The 15,302-nt window shown below is 49.5% G+C and overlaps 2 protein-coding genes across 3 annotated transcripts in view; one reads left to right on the forward strand and one right to left on the reverse strand.

Moving 5' to 3' along the window:
* SAMHD1 (SAM and HD domain containing deoxynucleoside triphosphate triphosphohydrolase 1) overlaps positions 1 to 6,259 on the forward strand; it is a 63,383-nt gene extending 57,124 nt beyond the window's left edge. Inside the window, exon 16 of the mRNA XM_068565625.1 lies at positions 4,127 to 6,259. Within this exon, the coding sequence (XP_068421726.1) occupies positions 4,127 to 4,261 (135 nt within the window). The 3' untranslated portion in view covers positions 4,262 to 6,259. The remainder of the gene's footprint in view (positions 1 to 4,126) is intronic.
* A 1,043-nt stretch (positions 6,260 to 7,302) lies between these two features.
* TLDC2 (TBC/LysM-associated domain containing 2) lies at positions 7,303 to 15,302 on the reverse strand. Of its 2 annotated transcripts, XM_068524923.1 has the most exons (6): positions 15,270 to 15,302; positions 13,277 to 13,438; positions 12,457 to 12,609; positions 12,165 to 12,260; positions 8,504 to 8,577; positions 7,303 to 7,438 (listed from the first exon to the last, which is right to left on the reverse strand). In XM_068524923.1, the coding sequence occupies exons 1-6, from the start codon at positions 15,300 to 15,302 to the stop codon at positions 7,303 to 7,305; spliced, it is 654 nt and encodes a 217-aa protein (XP_068381024.1). The 2 variants fall into 2 exon arrangements, with proteins under 2 accessions (XP_068381024.1, XP_068381025.1); XM_068524924.1 differs by lacking the exon at positions 12,165 to 12,260.

Here is a 15,302-nt window from a genome sequence, read left to right on the forward strand (position 1 = left end):
TTTCCTTTTAAAATGCCTGAACCTGTGTCCACCAGCAGTTTCTTCCTACAGCAATTGTGAGTGGGTGCTCTGTTTATCAATATTGTCCTAATAATAAAAGTTTAAGATGGTGAACATGTGAATAGTACTTGACAATGTTCTCACCAGTTGTCTCACCCAGTCCTCCCAGTGACCCTGGCGGGTGAGATATTGTGTCCTCATCTTTTTTTTGTTTGTTTGTTTTTATGACCTACTCTCTTAACAACTTTCAAATATACCATTATACCATGCAGTATTATTAACCATAGTCACCATGCCGTGCATTACATCCCCAGGACTTATCTGCATGTATTTTATAACTGGAAGTTTTGTCATAAGGTATGTGTCCTCATCTTGAAGAGAAGGTTACCAAAGCTGAGTTTTAACTTATTTAAGGCCACATATAACTGATAATAAGTTTTCTAACTTATTCCAAACTCAGCATTCCCAAACCTGTAACCTATTTAAATTCTCTAGTTGCCAATCCCATAGAGAATGTTGTTGAAATTGTCCCTTATTGACCTGCACATGGTGGGCGCCTGGCACAGAGAATGTGACCAGTTGATATTTGTTGACTGAATGAATATGATTGGCAGGCAGGTGGGAAACAGAGTTCTACTTCCTGGCCTAGTGCTGTCTCTCACAACACCTTAGCTGCTTCCCACCCCCACCCCCATCCCCATGTGTTGGGTGCTGAAGGAAACAAAAACCAAAGGTTAGACGTGAAAGAGTAGCCCAGTACATCGGCTCTTTGTCAGATGCCAGAGGGAGGGACACAGGTGAGTCTGTTAGGACTCAGAGCTTTGGGAGAGCTGTCAGAAAAGCCTTAGAGAAGTTCCTTTATTATTTGTTGTAGAGCTGGTTTGGTGGTGCTGAATTCCAAAATATACAAGCAGCTCACGCAGCTCAATATCAAAAAAACCAAAACAACCCAATCCAAAAATGGGCAGAAGACCTAAATAGACATTTCTCCAGAGAAGATATACAGATTGCCAACAAACACATGAAAGGATGCTCAACATCACTAATCATTAGAGAAATGCAAATCAAAACTACAATGAGGTATCACCTCACGCTGATCAGAATGGCCATCATCAAAAAATCTACAAACAATAAATGCTGGAGAGGGTGTGGAGAAAAGGGAACCCTCTTGCACTGTTGGTGGGACTGTAAATTGATACAGCCACTATGGAGAACAGTATGGAGGTTCCTAAAAAACTAAAAATAGAACTACCATACGACCCAGCAGTCCCACTACTGGGCATATACCCTGAGAAAACCATAATGCAAAAAGAGTCATGTACCACAATGTTCACTGCAGCACTATTTACAATAGCCAGGACATGGAAGCAACCTAAGTGTCCACTGACAGATGAATGGATAAAGAAGATGTGGCACATATATACAATGCAATATTACTCAGCCATAAAAGGAAACGAAATTGAGTTATTTGTAGTGAGGTGGATGGACCTAGAGTCTGTCATACAGAGTGAAGTAAGAAAGAGAAAAACAAATACCGTATGCTAACGCATATATATGGAATCTTAAAAAAAAAAAAATGCTTCTGAAGAACCTAGGGGCAAGACAGGAATAAAGATTCAGATGTAGAGAATGGACTTGAGGACACGGGGAGGGGGAAGGGTAAGCTGGGACAAAGTGAGAGAGTGGCATGGACTTATATATACTACCAAATGTAAAACAGATAGCTAGCTAGTGGGAAGCAGCCGCATAGCACAGGGAGATCAGCTTGGTGCTTTGTGACCACCTAGAGGGATGGGGTAGGGAGGGTGGGAGGGAGACGCAAGAGTGAGGAGATATGGGGATATATGTATAGCTAATTCACTTTGTTATAAAGCAGAAACTAACGCCATTGTAAAGTAATTATACTCCAATAAAGATGTTAAAAAAAAAAAGTCTTAGGCAGGAGGGAGGATTCTACTACATCCAGAAGGCTGGATTGTGTTTGGATGAGTAGCAGAGAGAAGTGGGAGCTACACAAAAATGAAACTGGAACAAGTTGGGTGTGTTTGGGGGCCATGAGGAGACCCGTCTGACTGGAGGAGAAAAGTCTTATTGTTGCGGTGACAGGGGAAATGGAAGAGTCGGCTGGATTGTGGAGAAGCGTGGGTAATCAGCTAAGAAGGATTTATTGTTACGTACAGTGGGCAGGGAATTGTCGAGAGTATTCAAGACTTACCATGCTGCTGTAATTATTATTTACTTCTGGGTTTTGTCTCCAGCTAGAGTGAGACCAGTGGAAATAAGGAAGTATGTCTGTCTTATGTACTGTAGCTCCTAAGGAGACTAAACCCCTGATGAAGAAGGAAAACTCTAGCAGCAGATGGATTGGAACGTGGAGAGACTGGAAGCAGAGAAACAAGAGGCTATTCAAGTTCAGCCATGTGGTGATAGTGACCTTAAATCCAGATACATTCAGTCAGGGAATGAGTGTTTTCACCAGGCCCTATGTGAGGGGCCAGGGATGGAACGGTACCTGAGACAGTTCCCACGGGTTTCGCTCTATTTGGGGATAACAGACACATGAGTAAATAACAATCACAATGGTGTGGTAAGTGCTTTGGGGTCAGGGGCAGTGTGGACAGTCTTAGAGGAGCAAAAAGGAGACGAGTTTAAGTCTGGTTTGTTGGGGAAGGCTTATTTAAAGAGGGACTTGGAAGCTGAGACCTGAAGAATGGATGAGGAGTCAGCTGGGTAAAGGGGGGTGGGGGGGAGGCCGGAAGGTGGGAGAGAACAGGGTGCATTTAGGGACGGGGGCGGGGCACTGTGCATAGTCCTGTAAGCCAAGAGCACCAGAGCAGTGGGAGCCATTGGGGTGTGTAAGCAGGAAAGTGACATAGTCAAGTCGGCGTTCATAAAATTCACTAGAGTTGAAATTAGAATGGGTAGAAATAAGGATGTTTGGTAGAAATAGAGACGAGTTTGAAAACAAATAATGTTGACTTGAGGTACGGGTCTTCCAAATATGAGTGTCATGGCAATAGTGTAGCTGCTTTTAATAATAGCTCTATCAAGTCAGATCCAGCGTAGGTCAGCAGAAGAAATGTGATACGGGGCATGAGATCCGAAAGCTTTAGAAGAGCTAAATGGGCAAACAGGACAGTGAGACAACAGGAGGGAGCTGCTGCCACCTCTAGGGAAGGAGGTGGGAGTCCAGGTGCTGGGCCACCTGCAGAAGCTAGAACCACAGCAGAATCAACAGCCACTGTACCCAGCCAGAGGGGTTAGGGGAGAGACACCCTGGCTTCTCTGCCCCCCTCTCTTCCAGCCTCCCACCAGTGCCTCCCATCGGCCAAACCTGACTGGAGGCCAGTAGACACGGGAGCTGGGAAACGTAGTTCACAAGAGCAGCTCCTGTGACACAGAGCACAGCAGAGGGAGGCGAAGAGTGGATCTGAGAGCAAGTAGGCAAATGAAGGCCACGATATTCTATCACAAGCATTCTCTTCCTAGTGCAATAAAGGCTGTCACAGATCCTGTACCCTCATATAACCTCGAGAATCCATCCACAAGTTCAAGAACAATTCAGGATAGAGTCAGGTGTTAGAGGGCCTAGCTTCTTACACTCTTTGTTTTCAAGTCGTAGTGTCACTTCACTTTGACACCATTGCTTGTTTTGGCTGGAGTCAATGCTGATGGGGCCAAAGTTATAGCCTTAATTGTGGAGCAAAGCTCAAGTTCTGCAGGCGCACACTGTCCTTCCCCCCTTTGCCGTCTTACAGACCTGGGACATTTATTACAGGGGAGACTAGGAAAGAGAGGAGCAAGGGTCCAGTGCGGCCCCTCTTTCTGCTGGAAAACCAGGACAGAGTGTGTTCTGTGGAAGTGTGTGAAGGGAGAGGGCCGTAAAACCTAGCCATGTGAAAAGAATAGGTCTGGTGGCTTTTGCTCTGAGGGCTCTTCCCTTCCTAGGACCGTGGTGTTTCTAATTCAGCCCACGCACTGAGCATATATACAATCTGGGGTTTCCCAAGAGTAAGTCTGTCCAGAAGCAATCTGTCTGCAGGACAAAGATATGTGTACCTGAGGCTTTCGCTCAAAACCATGAAAACTGGCTTTTCTGTATTTCTAGTTTCTCTCTTTTTCACAGGATGGTGATATTGTAGCCCCACTTATAACACCTCGAAAATTGGAGTGGAAGAACACAGATTCAGCCCAGAGTCCAGCTCACACCCGAGAAGCATCCAACTTCAGAGTCCAGCTTTTTTCAGATGACTCAGTGTGAATGTCTGCAATCAGTTGTTTACAAAAAGCCTCTCCCTCCTCCCCCCCAACACAATTAATTTAGGGAATTTGATTACAGAGTTCTACAAATGTATTGACAACTAGTGCTTTTTATTTTATATTTTGAATGTACGCACATGCTAAGTCATTTTTATTTAGAGGAACAGGTATTAGGCAAACCTTATTACATGAGCTATGGAAAGCACTGCCTTGCCTATTTTTAATATTAATCAAAGCCTTTCTTCTTTAGCAGCCTGTTTTCTTAGAATAACCACTCTTTTATGTACTTTGAACTCTTAGGACATATGATTGTTTTTTAAAAAATTTGGAAATTAGACAAAGGTGCCCACTGGAATTTGCATTTGGGATTGTCACAAACAGCCGCAGTTAAAAGCAAAACGTAAAATCCTGCGCCCCTGAGGAGGTGCCCAACACCCCAAATTTGAAGAGAGCTCTCCTTGAGTGACTGGAACATTAGTGAAAGGCACCTACCCTCACCCTTTTAGCCCCCTGTAAGCTGCCATGTGGGATCAACAGTAGATGAGGGCCAGGAGGGGCTCCAGCATTTTGATGAGAGGCCTGATCGATTTGCTGAAAAGATCTGAGGGCTCTGGCCTCCTCCGAAGTGGGGCATAAAACTATCTTATAGGAGACCCCTAGCCCCAGTGGCAGAGGGATCCCCCAAACCAGGCTGTTCTCTGGGTCAGCTGTGGCTCTAGCCCATGTTGGTTTCTTTCTCTCCTGAGTGCTCACTGCCCAAGCCCTGAGGGTTCTACCATTGCCCAGCCTGGAGAAGGCAGCTTCCCTCCCACTTGCTCTCTGCATCTTGCTTGGGTGCTGATCAGAGGTCATGACAGGAACCATCCATCCTCAGGGCTCCTCAGAGCTGGGACTTCATTTTTGCTGGTAGCTGCCCGTGCAGAGATGAAGTGATTGCCCAGTGAACTCCAGGTTCCCCTCTGTGTCTCTACACCACTGTGGTTGAGCAGCGCTCCTGAACTGAGGGCTCTCCCCCCATACGCACATCCCCGGTGCTACAGAAATTCACCAAGAGCAAAGTCTGGAGTTAGAGCCAAAGCTGGTGGCTGCCACAGGCAGGGCAGTGGGGAGTGTAGTCATGAGCCCCTAACATCTTGTGCTTCGACACTCCCTTACAAAAGCCTGACATTCCCTGGCAGGCTGGGCCTGGGGAGCCAGCCCTGGCCCTGGGCAAGAGCAAGAGGGAGTGGGGAGGAACTCAGACCGCAGGCCAGTGGATTATCCACAGGGCCTTAGGAGTGCTGCACCTTCCACTGTGTAACCAGGCTCTCTGCTGTAGACACTAGGGTGACAGGTGTTTGGAATGTCTGCCATTGTGCACTATCACCCCTCCCCCATCCCTCAGTAGATAATCAAGAGTTGACCCTAATTCATAGAGTAGTTAGAACCCTTCTCCTCTCCCACCACGATGCTGTGTGGTGGGGATGTGGTCACACATGGGCTCATAGAAGCACAAGGAAAGTGGTCCGTGGTACTGGGTCATGTCCATTTTAACCAAGGTGCCTCTGAAATGTTCAGTAGGGAGAAGCATCCGTCCCAGACTTCATGTGCGCGGACCCAAGGTCAAGAATGTAATGTTTCTCTGCCAAGATTGTTTTATTTTTGCACCTCCTACCTTTAAGTCATTGTTTTACTCTGCAATTTTGTGGTCTTAGTGTTGTATCATTGTGCTCTCTGAGAAGCAACTTGGATCTATTTTGTTTGCATCTTTTGTTACGTACCAGGCAGCTGCACTTTATGCTCTTTGCAACTGTTTTAATTATGGGAGCCATGTGCCACTGACAAAGTTAAATTTTTCTTAAGAAACATCTTCACTGTGTAAAAACGGAGACTTTAACAGCTTGGCCTCTAGAGTTACTGAGCATTGTCACATTGAGAATGTAAATAGAACTGCAAGTTCAAGTGACTGGTTATTTCATCCGGGTGAAGGAAACAGCTGCAATAAAACCTCATGACTGTATCTCTGTCTTGAAACCGGCCGTGTCTTCCTTGACGACTTTCTCTCACACTTGTGTGCCCAGTTTTGACCCTTTTGTGCAAAAGAACTGTGTTTGGTCTAGGAATGCGCCCAGATGTTTCTTTATACCTCAGCACTGTGTTGGGTCTTCGAGAGGGGATGGTATTAACAGGGCCTATGTTACTTGGTTTTCCTCATTCAATAATGGCAAGTAATGGCCTGATAAAGAATCTTCTGGCAGGAGACAGGCACTAGCATGGGGAGGGATATGGATTTCTTTTTTTTTAGTTTTTCTGAGCTCCTGTTTTGCCAGAAAACATACCCTTCCTCCTTTCTAACCTGCCTGAGGTTCCCATCTACAGAATTTCAAATTCTTTACCCAAATATGCATATTGTTCATTTGCTGCTTTCATATTTTCCTCGTGGAATTAAATAAGAGATTTGCAAGCACCCGGTGGCACACTGGTGGCAGACAGAAAGCCCTCAATGTTCTGGGAAAAGAAGGATGCTACTGGAGTCTTTATTAATTTCACTGGTTGAGTACTGGTGTCTGTGGTTTGACAATATTCTTTAAGTTAAAATAATGTCCAAAACATATAGAGTAGAATCCCATTTTGTAAGATATATATATATATCTCTCCTTGGAAAATTATCTGGAAGGATATACATGAAATGTTAGTGTTTTGGGGGGGTGGTTGAATTTTAAGCAACTTTAATTCTTTTATATCTTCTGGTCTTTCTACAATAAACATGTATTAACTGTATACTCTCTAAAAAGATCATTTTCCTGAGGGACTTTGTGCTGCTCAGGTGAGGTATAAGTGCTTTCACTCCTTCAAAGTCCCCTCTCCAGGAGAACATGGCCTGTGCCCATGCCTGTCTTGGTCCTCGGGCGACGGGAGGCTGGCTCACGGCCGCAGTCCACACTGGGACACTTCGCCATCTGTGCTTCGGACAGAATGGACTGCCCGGGGTGCGGGAGGCCTCGTCGGCATCCGGGGGCAGATCCAAGCCCCTGTTGCCTCAGGAAGCTGCCCACCGGGGCATCAGCTCAGGACCCAGGCCTCTAGCTCCTTGATGCAGAACTGCTCCTGCCGGGCCAGCACCTCGTTGTTGAACGTTGCACAGGGGTGGCTCCCCCCGTGATACAAGTCTCCATCCAACCACAGCCCAAAGTGGCCACTAAAGAGAGAGGAGAGTCTTGGCATCGCTCCCTCCTGGGTGCTGACACCTTTCGGACCTGCACCAGCGGTGCTTGGCCATACTGCGACCGCAGCCCCACTTCGCCTTTGTCTCATCTCCCCTTAAACCAGTTTATCCTGATTGTTAGGGGCTCGCATGTTGTTCCCCACAGGAGAATTTTTTTTTTTTTAAGTTCAATGATTTTGATAAATATATACAGTGGTGCAACCATCACCACAATCCAGTTTTAGAACATTCAGAACGTTAAAGACGGCAATGCTTAACCAAAGGAGGGACTCTCGCAAGCGTGGACTCTGAGCCCAAAACACGTCAGAGGGCATCCATTCTAATCCCCTCGTTTGACAGAAAACCTAGGCTGGAGCTGGGAAGTGGCTTACTGCAAATCAGCCATGGCTGGTGCGTTCTGTGTCAATCTGCCTCTCAGTGGAGGCTTTTCAGGCAGTTGGGAGAGCAAAGAACTTGCCTGGTACTAAGCAAGCCATGCTTTCATCTGTACCCTCAGGATAAGAGTTATTCTGCCTGAATTTTCAAGTCATACCAGAGGCGAGACTAACCTTGTCTTCCTAACGCACTCCATCTCCCACCCCCAACAGGCGCGTGCGTGCGTACACACGCACGCACGCACACACGCATGCCGGGTTCCAGGCAGATGCCTGCCTTCCTCCAGTGAGTTATGTTCCTACGATCATGGAGCTGACAGGTAAATTTGAGGCTTGCCCATCCCTTGAATCTAGCCTCATCCAACCATATGGAATGGTGTTCCCAAAGTTACACACAAATTCAGCCTAAGCTGTCACCAACGAAACACTTTGGGGGAGAGTCCACGCCACCCTCTCCTCTCAATATTGACTTAGAGCAGGGTTTAGAGGGTTGGCTAGGGGACTGAGCAGGCCCCAGGAGCTGCTGAAGGGAGAGGCTTGAAGGTTAACCAGCAGCCTCCCCATCTTGTCTGGGGCAGCCTAGCTCAGCATTTCCGGACGGGAGAAGGGATCCGAGCACAGACCACCCCGACACTCGAGACTCGGGGAGGACTGAGACACGCACCTGCCACAGCCCATCATCAGTGAATCCAAGTCTCCTTTCACAAAGAAAGAGTTGTTTCCTGTCCACTTGAAGACCTGTGATGATAGGAGAAACCTGCGGTTACTGGGCGAGTCCTGCCCTTGCACTTTGACTCTACACCACTGGGCGGCAGTGTTGTGGAGGAAACAGAACCTCCAGGCCCCAACGAAGGCTCAGGAACTACTTTGGGCTCCTAACTCTTGCAGTTTCTCTCCAGTCTCCCTGGAGTTCACCTCCTCTTGCCCTCCAGTCTGAATTCCCACAGCCCCAAAGCCCTTCTGTTCTAGGAATAGACCAGAGCCCTCTGAGGCTTCCTGCTTCCAAAGCTGGAGAGAGGAGGCGGAAAGTCCAGGTCAGGAGCGGGGCCCTGATTCTACCATTACTAACTGTTTCCTCCCCTCGCTGGAGGCAACACCAAGCCTGCACACCCCCCAGTGCTGCCTCACACCCAGTTGCTCAGCAAGTGTTGTGGGCCCCACCCCAAAGAGACACCCTGACTACCACCATTTCTGTCCCATCCGTCCCCGCCAGTCACTCCTCCCTGGATCACAGCCTCCTAATGGGTCTCCGCTTCCACTGTCTCCTGCCCAGAGCCCATGTCCGCACTGCGGTCAGTGACGTATTCAAAATCCAATCAGGTATTAGCCCTCCTCTGCTAAAGCCCTCCAATGGCCCTGGAAATAAAATCCAACCGCTTACAACAGCCGAAAGCCCAGCCTGCTGTGCCCCCGATTTTCTCTCCGACCTCTTTTCCCCCTTGACGACTGCACTTCATCTACCCTGGCCCTTCTGTCCCTGGGACACCTGAAGCTATTGCTGCTCTAGGATCTTCACGCTTGCTGATCCCTCTGCCCAGGATGCTCTTCCCCCAGATCCTCAAATGGCCCACTTCTCATCTTTCAGCCCAAATGTCATCCCAGAGAAATTGAAAGTAGCCCTTCCTCCCAGGCCCTGTTCATGTGGCAATATGCCACTGCCTGCCCAGCTAACAGGTAAGCTCTGGGAAAGCTGCCTTGATTCCGGCAGTATTCCTGAGACATGGTATAGATGTTTGTTGAATAAACAAATTATTCAAGGGTCAATTTAGCTAATAAGATTTTTTAAAGGCTGCAAAAGTATAGCATATTATTGCCTGTAATTAGTTGCCAAAAATGCTCTGAGCAACCAAAGGGTGTTAAGCAAGAAAACGGACTAATAAAAGATAAGCCCTGGGCTCAGAAGAGGTGAGATAATACTAACAAGTGGCCACGAGAAGACAGAACCATTCAGCTCCTCCTCTACTTTCCTCAAGGAACATGACCTTCAGACTTGAAGGAGGAAGATAAACATTGCTGCAGAAAAAATTAAGGCCATGTTCATGGTGCTTCTTGGAAGAGCGGTCAAGGAACGGCTGGGAATTCATGAAGAACACAAGAGGTGCCAGAAGACCAAAGACAGGCAAAAATTAGCCAATTTTTGGAAGGATGAGATTCCATAACAGTATCCTGGGAAGACTGTAGTGATCCCCTGAAAAAAATCATAAGTTCCTTTGAAGAATTTTTTTGGCACTTAGCACCAGGTACTGTTTAGTCACTGGAGAGAACAGCAAACATAACAGACAAAAATTCCTGCCTCTTGGAATTCCCACTCTAGCGGCAGGAGGCGGGTAAATAAGTAAAATAAATGGTATATTAGGTAGCGACAAAAGCTAAGGAGAAAGAAGTAGAGAAGGGCAATAAGAATTTCTAGGGGCTGGAGTGTTACAAATTTAAAGCAGGTGGCCAGGGAGGGCCTTGCCGAGAGGGTAACATCTGAGCAGGGTCCTGAAGGAAGTGAGAACCGACCCACATGGAGATCCTGTGGAGGGCACACTAGGTAGAGCAGTGTGTGCAAAGGCCCTGAGGTAGGAACAGGCCTGCCTGTTTAAGAACAAACCGACAGGTCTGTGTGGCTACAGCAGAGTGAAGGAGAGGGAAAGTAGCAAGAAATGACATCAGAGAGAGGCCAAGAGACGTAGGGACTTGTAGGTTACTGTAAAGGCTTTGGCTTTTCTCTGAGGGAGAAAGGAAGCCATCGGCAGCTTGGAGCCCAGGAGTGACGTGCCCTGACTTATATTTTAAAAGGCTCACTCCAGGTACTGTGATGACTGAAGGTGGAAGCATTAGGAGGCTATAGCAGGAACACAGGCAAGTAATGATGGTGGCTTGAACCAGGGTGACAGCAAAGGACATGGTGAAAAGTGGTGGATTCTGGATAGCGATAGAAAGAGGAGGAAGAGCCATCAGGATTCGTTGACAGCTCAGATGTAGGGTGTGAAAGAGGCGTTAAGAAGGGCTCCAAAATTTTTGGTCTTGATGGCAGAAAAGATAGAGGTGCCGTTAACTTTGTCAGGGAAGCTGGCAGGGGGAACCGGTTTTCTGGGAGAAAGTCAGGAGCTCAGCTTTGAACATGTGAGGCTTGAAATGCCATTTAGATCCAACTGGAGACACTGGGTAGTGGTTGGATGTATGTGAGTGTGGAGTCCGGAGGAGAGGCCATCAGCACCTGGATGGCATGGAAAGCTGTGAGAATGGACGAGACCTCGAAGGAAAAGAGGGTAGTCAGAGAAGAGATGACAACCAAAACCTGAGCTTTAGGACCCCATGACGTTAAAAGGTTGGGGAGATGAGGAGGAACCAGCAAAGGATTCTGCCAAGGAGCTGTCGGAGCAGTAGGAGGAAACTTGTACAACTTGGGGATTCTAGTACGTGAACCCTGGAAGGCCAGCGGTGAGGGCTAGTATCCAGCATGGGTTTATTGTAAACAACTGTCCCCTCTCCTCTTCCCTGATAAGATTTCCAGGCTGGCGATGGAGGCAACGCAGCAGATATGGTGTGTTTTGCCTTCAGCAAGGCAGTCAGTCCAAGCTTGTGACCTCCTTGTCATGCAACCAGATGCCTATGTTGTTGCATGTATCTGTAGGTGTCTTGCTCTGTGCATGGGACAGGGGTTTCTAATGGCAAACCAGTGCACCTGCAACTAGTGCTTCATCTATTTTGTGTTTCCACTCCATTCAACTCCCTTTTCCCTGTCTCCCTCTAGTAAAGCAGCTTGGCAAAACCCCAGTCGTGGTTGAACCCTCCCATCGCGCTCTCCGTGCTTGAACCTGAGGAGCTGAATTTTGCTAGAGAAAAGCACACACCGAAGTAAGTGGCCTTTACATTCACAGTCTCGGACCTCCAGTCAGCCCTGCCTAGCTGCCCTTCTGTTTCTCCAGTTTTCTCCAGCAGCTTCCCTTTCTACTCCTGCCATACCTCCTCTCCCCTCAACCTTCACACCCTCCTCTCCATCCCCACCCTTATCTGATGGCCTTACCCGACACTGCCTAAGAAAATATACCCCCACACCCACAGGGCTACCTGCACTTGGACCAGTTTTGTCTTTCCGGCCTGTATCTGCTGAGCGACAAACCTCCTCTCAAGCCAGTCAGTGGTTGCCAGGAACTGAGCACTTTTTAAATGAAGGGGGATGCTCTGCCTGCCACTGCCCTGCTGTACTCCCTCTGTGGAAAGATGGAAGGACACCAGGCACCCAGCACGGGGGATGGAGCTGGGGGCCACTGGGACCCCAGGTTCTTTGTCCTGCCGTAGATCCCACTCCCCTCCTGGAAGGTTAAGAACATCACCTTCAGCTGTGGAGAGAAGGAGAAGAGGAACGTCTCGCCAGTACCGTAGAAGCCTTTGCTGAGTCGAATAGCCGAGGAGGAGAAGGCCCCAAACATCTGGAAAGAAGAGTTTGCAGTTTGTAGCTGGAAGGGAGCTGGTGGTCCACTGGCAGCACCACCCTTCAGGCTTCGTAACGTAGGCCCGTCCTAGAGAGGCTCCCGGGGAGCCTGGGGCAGAGCTGGGGGATGGAGAGGCCCTCGGGGGCCCAACGACATGCATCGCTTCCACTAACACTCCCAGCACACGGCTCACCTGGCCATCCTGGTCCCTCAGCACCAGCAGCACCGGCCCACTGTGGCCCTCCATCTGCCTGTACAGGCTCCGCAGACTGAAGCCGTCCCTTGACGTGCAAAAGGCCAGACTCCAGGAGTGTCCAGCGACTCTCGGGGGGAGGTGGAGGCTGAGCTGGGGACAGGACTGGAGGTGAGTGAGGGTTCCCGGTCCTCCCACCCTCCTCGCCCCGTAGCCTTCGGGTCCCAGGAGGACTGAGGTTGAACAGCCACCACTCACCCAAGCATGGTGCTTTGCAGCTTACAGAGTACTTTACTGTTTCCAGGGGACTTTCACGCCAATTAGCAGGGACCCTCAGAGAGAGGGATTAGTATTCCCATTTTATAGATGAGGAAGCTGAGGCTCAGGGAGGTGAAGCAACCTGCCTAAAGCCCACATGGGGAGTAAGTGGCAGAGCCAGGATTTGAACCCAGGTCAGAGGGGTCACCTTGGCCCCTAGCAGCCAGAGAATAGATGAGATGCTGAACCCCTCCTCCTAATCCCCCCACCTCATCCTCCCACCCCCACCCCAGCTTTGGTGTCAATTCCCAAGGACTAGATTAGTTCACTATATCCTTAACCTCCTGGCCCAGGGAAGAAGGCGGTGCTAGGATTACTGGATCATTTTACAAGAAAGGAAGAAAAGCCCAGAGAGGAGAAGTGATTTGCCCAAGGTGACACAGTGAGCAGAGGACAGAGCAGGAGTGACCCTGGGTGTCCTTGGGCCTGGCTGGGGTGGGGCAGGAGCGTGGGACCCTTAGGCTCAGGGCTGAAATCTTTGCACCATGGACTGTGCCCGGACCTGCCTCATCTCCGAGGCTCCCAGAACCTGGCTGGCTTCTGCCAGCTGGGGCGCCACTGGCTCTTCAGGAGCAGGAGCTGGGGCTGGGGCTGTCTCCTCCTCCCGTTCCTCTTCCTCTTCCTCACCCTCCTCCCCAGACAGAGCGTCCTCCACCTGGCTGGGCTGTGAAGACACAAAGAGGCCTGGTGAGTGGAGGGGCAAGGAGACACCAGCTTCCACACACCCGGAGCCTGAGGGCCTCGGCCACCTCATCCCCCCTGCCCAGACCCCTGCAGCCACCAGCCCAGCCAGAGGAAGCAAGCATCAGCGACAGACCAGACCCTGCCCCCGCCTCCAGCCAGCTCCCTCCCTGGCCCCTGCCAGCCATGCCCATCAGATGTGGCCGTGGGCCCTGCGGTTTGTCTGCCTGGTTTCTCTGGATCCAGAGTGGATGCCAGGGCTTGCGTTCTAAGCTTGTGGGCAGGAGAGAAGGGCAGATGACAGCCCAGCTCTGGGAGCCGCAGCTGTGCCTTTGTACGTGAAATAACGATAATAATAATAACAACAGTAGTGGCCGACATATACAATATACAGCACACACTTGACTAGGCCTGTGTGAAATGCTTGCTGTGCGTGATCTCTCTGAATTTTCCCAAGAATTCTAAGAAGAATGTGCTGCTTTTTTTTTTTTTTTTTTTTCCTTTTGGCCGCGCACTCTGTGGCTTGTGGGATCTCAGTTCCCCGACCAGGGATTGAACCCGGGCCACGGCAGTGATAGCGCCAAGTCCTAGCCACTGGACTGCCAGGGAACTCCCCAGAATGTGCTTCTTACTACCCCCATTTTACAAAGGAAGAAAGAAGGCCCTTTCAGCCAGTGAAACAACGCATGTAGTCATAGGTGAGACAGCGTGCAGGTTCGCAGATTCGTATAAAATGCACATTGTCTGTGTGAATGTGTGTGGTGTGTTGGCTTAAAATAGAGTTGTGTAGGCAAATCAGTGTGAGAAGGTGTTGAGTGCAACTTCGTGTGTTACCTGTCAATGTGTTTGTGAGTGTGAGTTGGGATTGTGTAAATATATGTGTGTGTCAGTGGGCATGTATGGTGGTGTCTTCATTCATTCATTCATTCATTCATTCACTCCATTGAGCTCCCACTCTGTACCAGAGTGTGTATGTGTGTGTCTGCATGTGTGTGTGTGTGTGTGTGTGTGTGTGTGTGTATGCACGCCTGCACACAATGACTTCGGGGCTTTTCATCAGGAGAGACTTCCTCAAGGACTTCCCTGCTGGCACAGTGGTTAAGAATCCACCTGCCAATGCAGGGGACATGGGTTCAAGCCCTGGTCCAGGAAGATCCCACATGCCACGGAGTAACTAAGCCCGTGCGCCACAACTACTGAGCCTGCGCTCTAGAGCCCACGAGCCACAACTACTGAAGCCCACGTGCCACAACTACTGAGCCTGCGTGCCTAGAGCCCACACTCCGCAACAGGAGAAGCCACCGCAATGAGAAGCCTGCGCACTGCAACGAAGAGTAGCCCCTGCTTGCTGCCAACTAGAGAAAGCCCGCACGCAGCAACGAAGACCCAACGCAGCCAAAAATTAATGAATGAATGAATTAATTTTAAAAAACAGCAGGGGGTACTCCATTAAAGGAAAAAAAAAAAAAAAAGACAGACTTCCTCGAGAAGGAGAGAAGGACAGGACACTGCTTTCCTGTTCCCCAGGTTCAGGCCTAGGGAGGGGGTCCTAGCTGTGCGGGCTTCTGGATAGAGCTCCATCTGGCACCCACTCCGGGGAGGAAGGGATGGAGACAGTGGTCTGTGCTCCTTGAGGGTCTTGGGAACATGGGGCTGGGCGCTAAGGCCCCAGGTTCCTGAGTCCTTGCTCTGAACCCTGGGCCAGCTGGGGAGGGGCTTGGAAGGGGGACACCGCCGGCCTGTATCCAATCCTGGCCCAGACGCCCTCTCCCCCGCCTTTCCTGACCAACCCCCAGCCCAAGCTGGCCCCTTACCAGCCGAGTGTAGCGCCAGCGGAGACCTTTCAT

This window comes from Eschrichtius robustus, chromosome 16, assembly GCF_028021215.1.
Source record: "Eschrichtius robustus isolate mEscRob2 chromosome 16, mEscRob2.pri, whole genome shotgun sequence".
In the NCBI taxonomy this organism is placed as follows: Eukaryota; Metazoa; Chordata; class Mammalia; order Artiodactyla; family Eschrichtiidae; genus Eschrichtius; species Eschrichtius robustus.

Coding starts and splice junctions, on each gene's coding strand:
- TLDC2 (XM_068524923.1), bottom strand. CDS start 15,302: ATGAAAGGTCTCCGCTGGCGCTACACTCGGCTG. Junction 8,578..12,164: donor CCTTCTCTCCACAGCTGAAG/GTGATGTTCTTA, acceptor CTATCATCACAG/GTCTTCAAGTGGACAGGAAA. Junction 7,439..8,503: donor CTGATGATGGGCTGTGGCAG/GTGCGTGTCTCA, acceptor CTCTCTCTTTAG/TGGCCACTTTGGGCTGTGGT.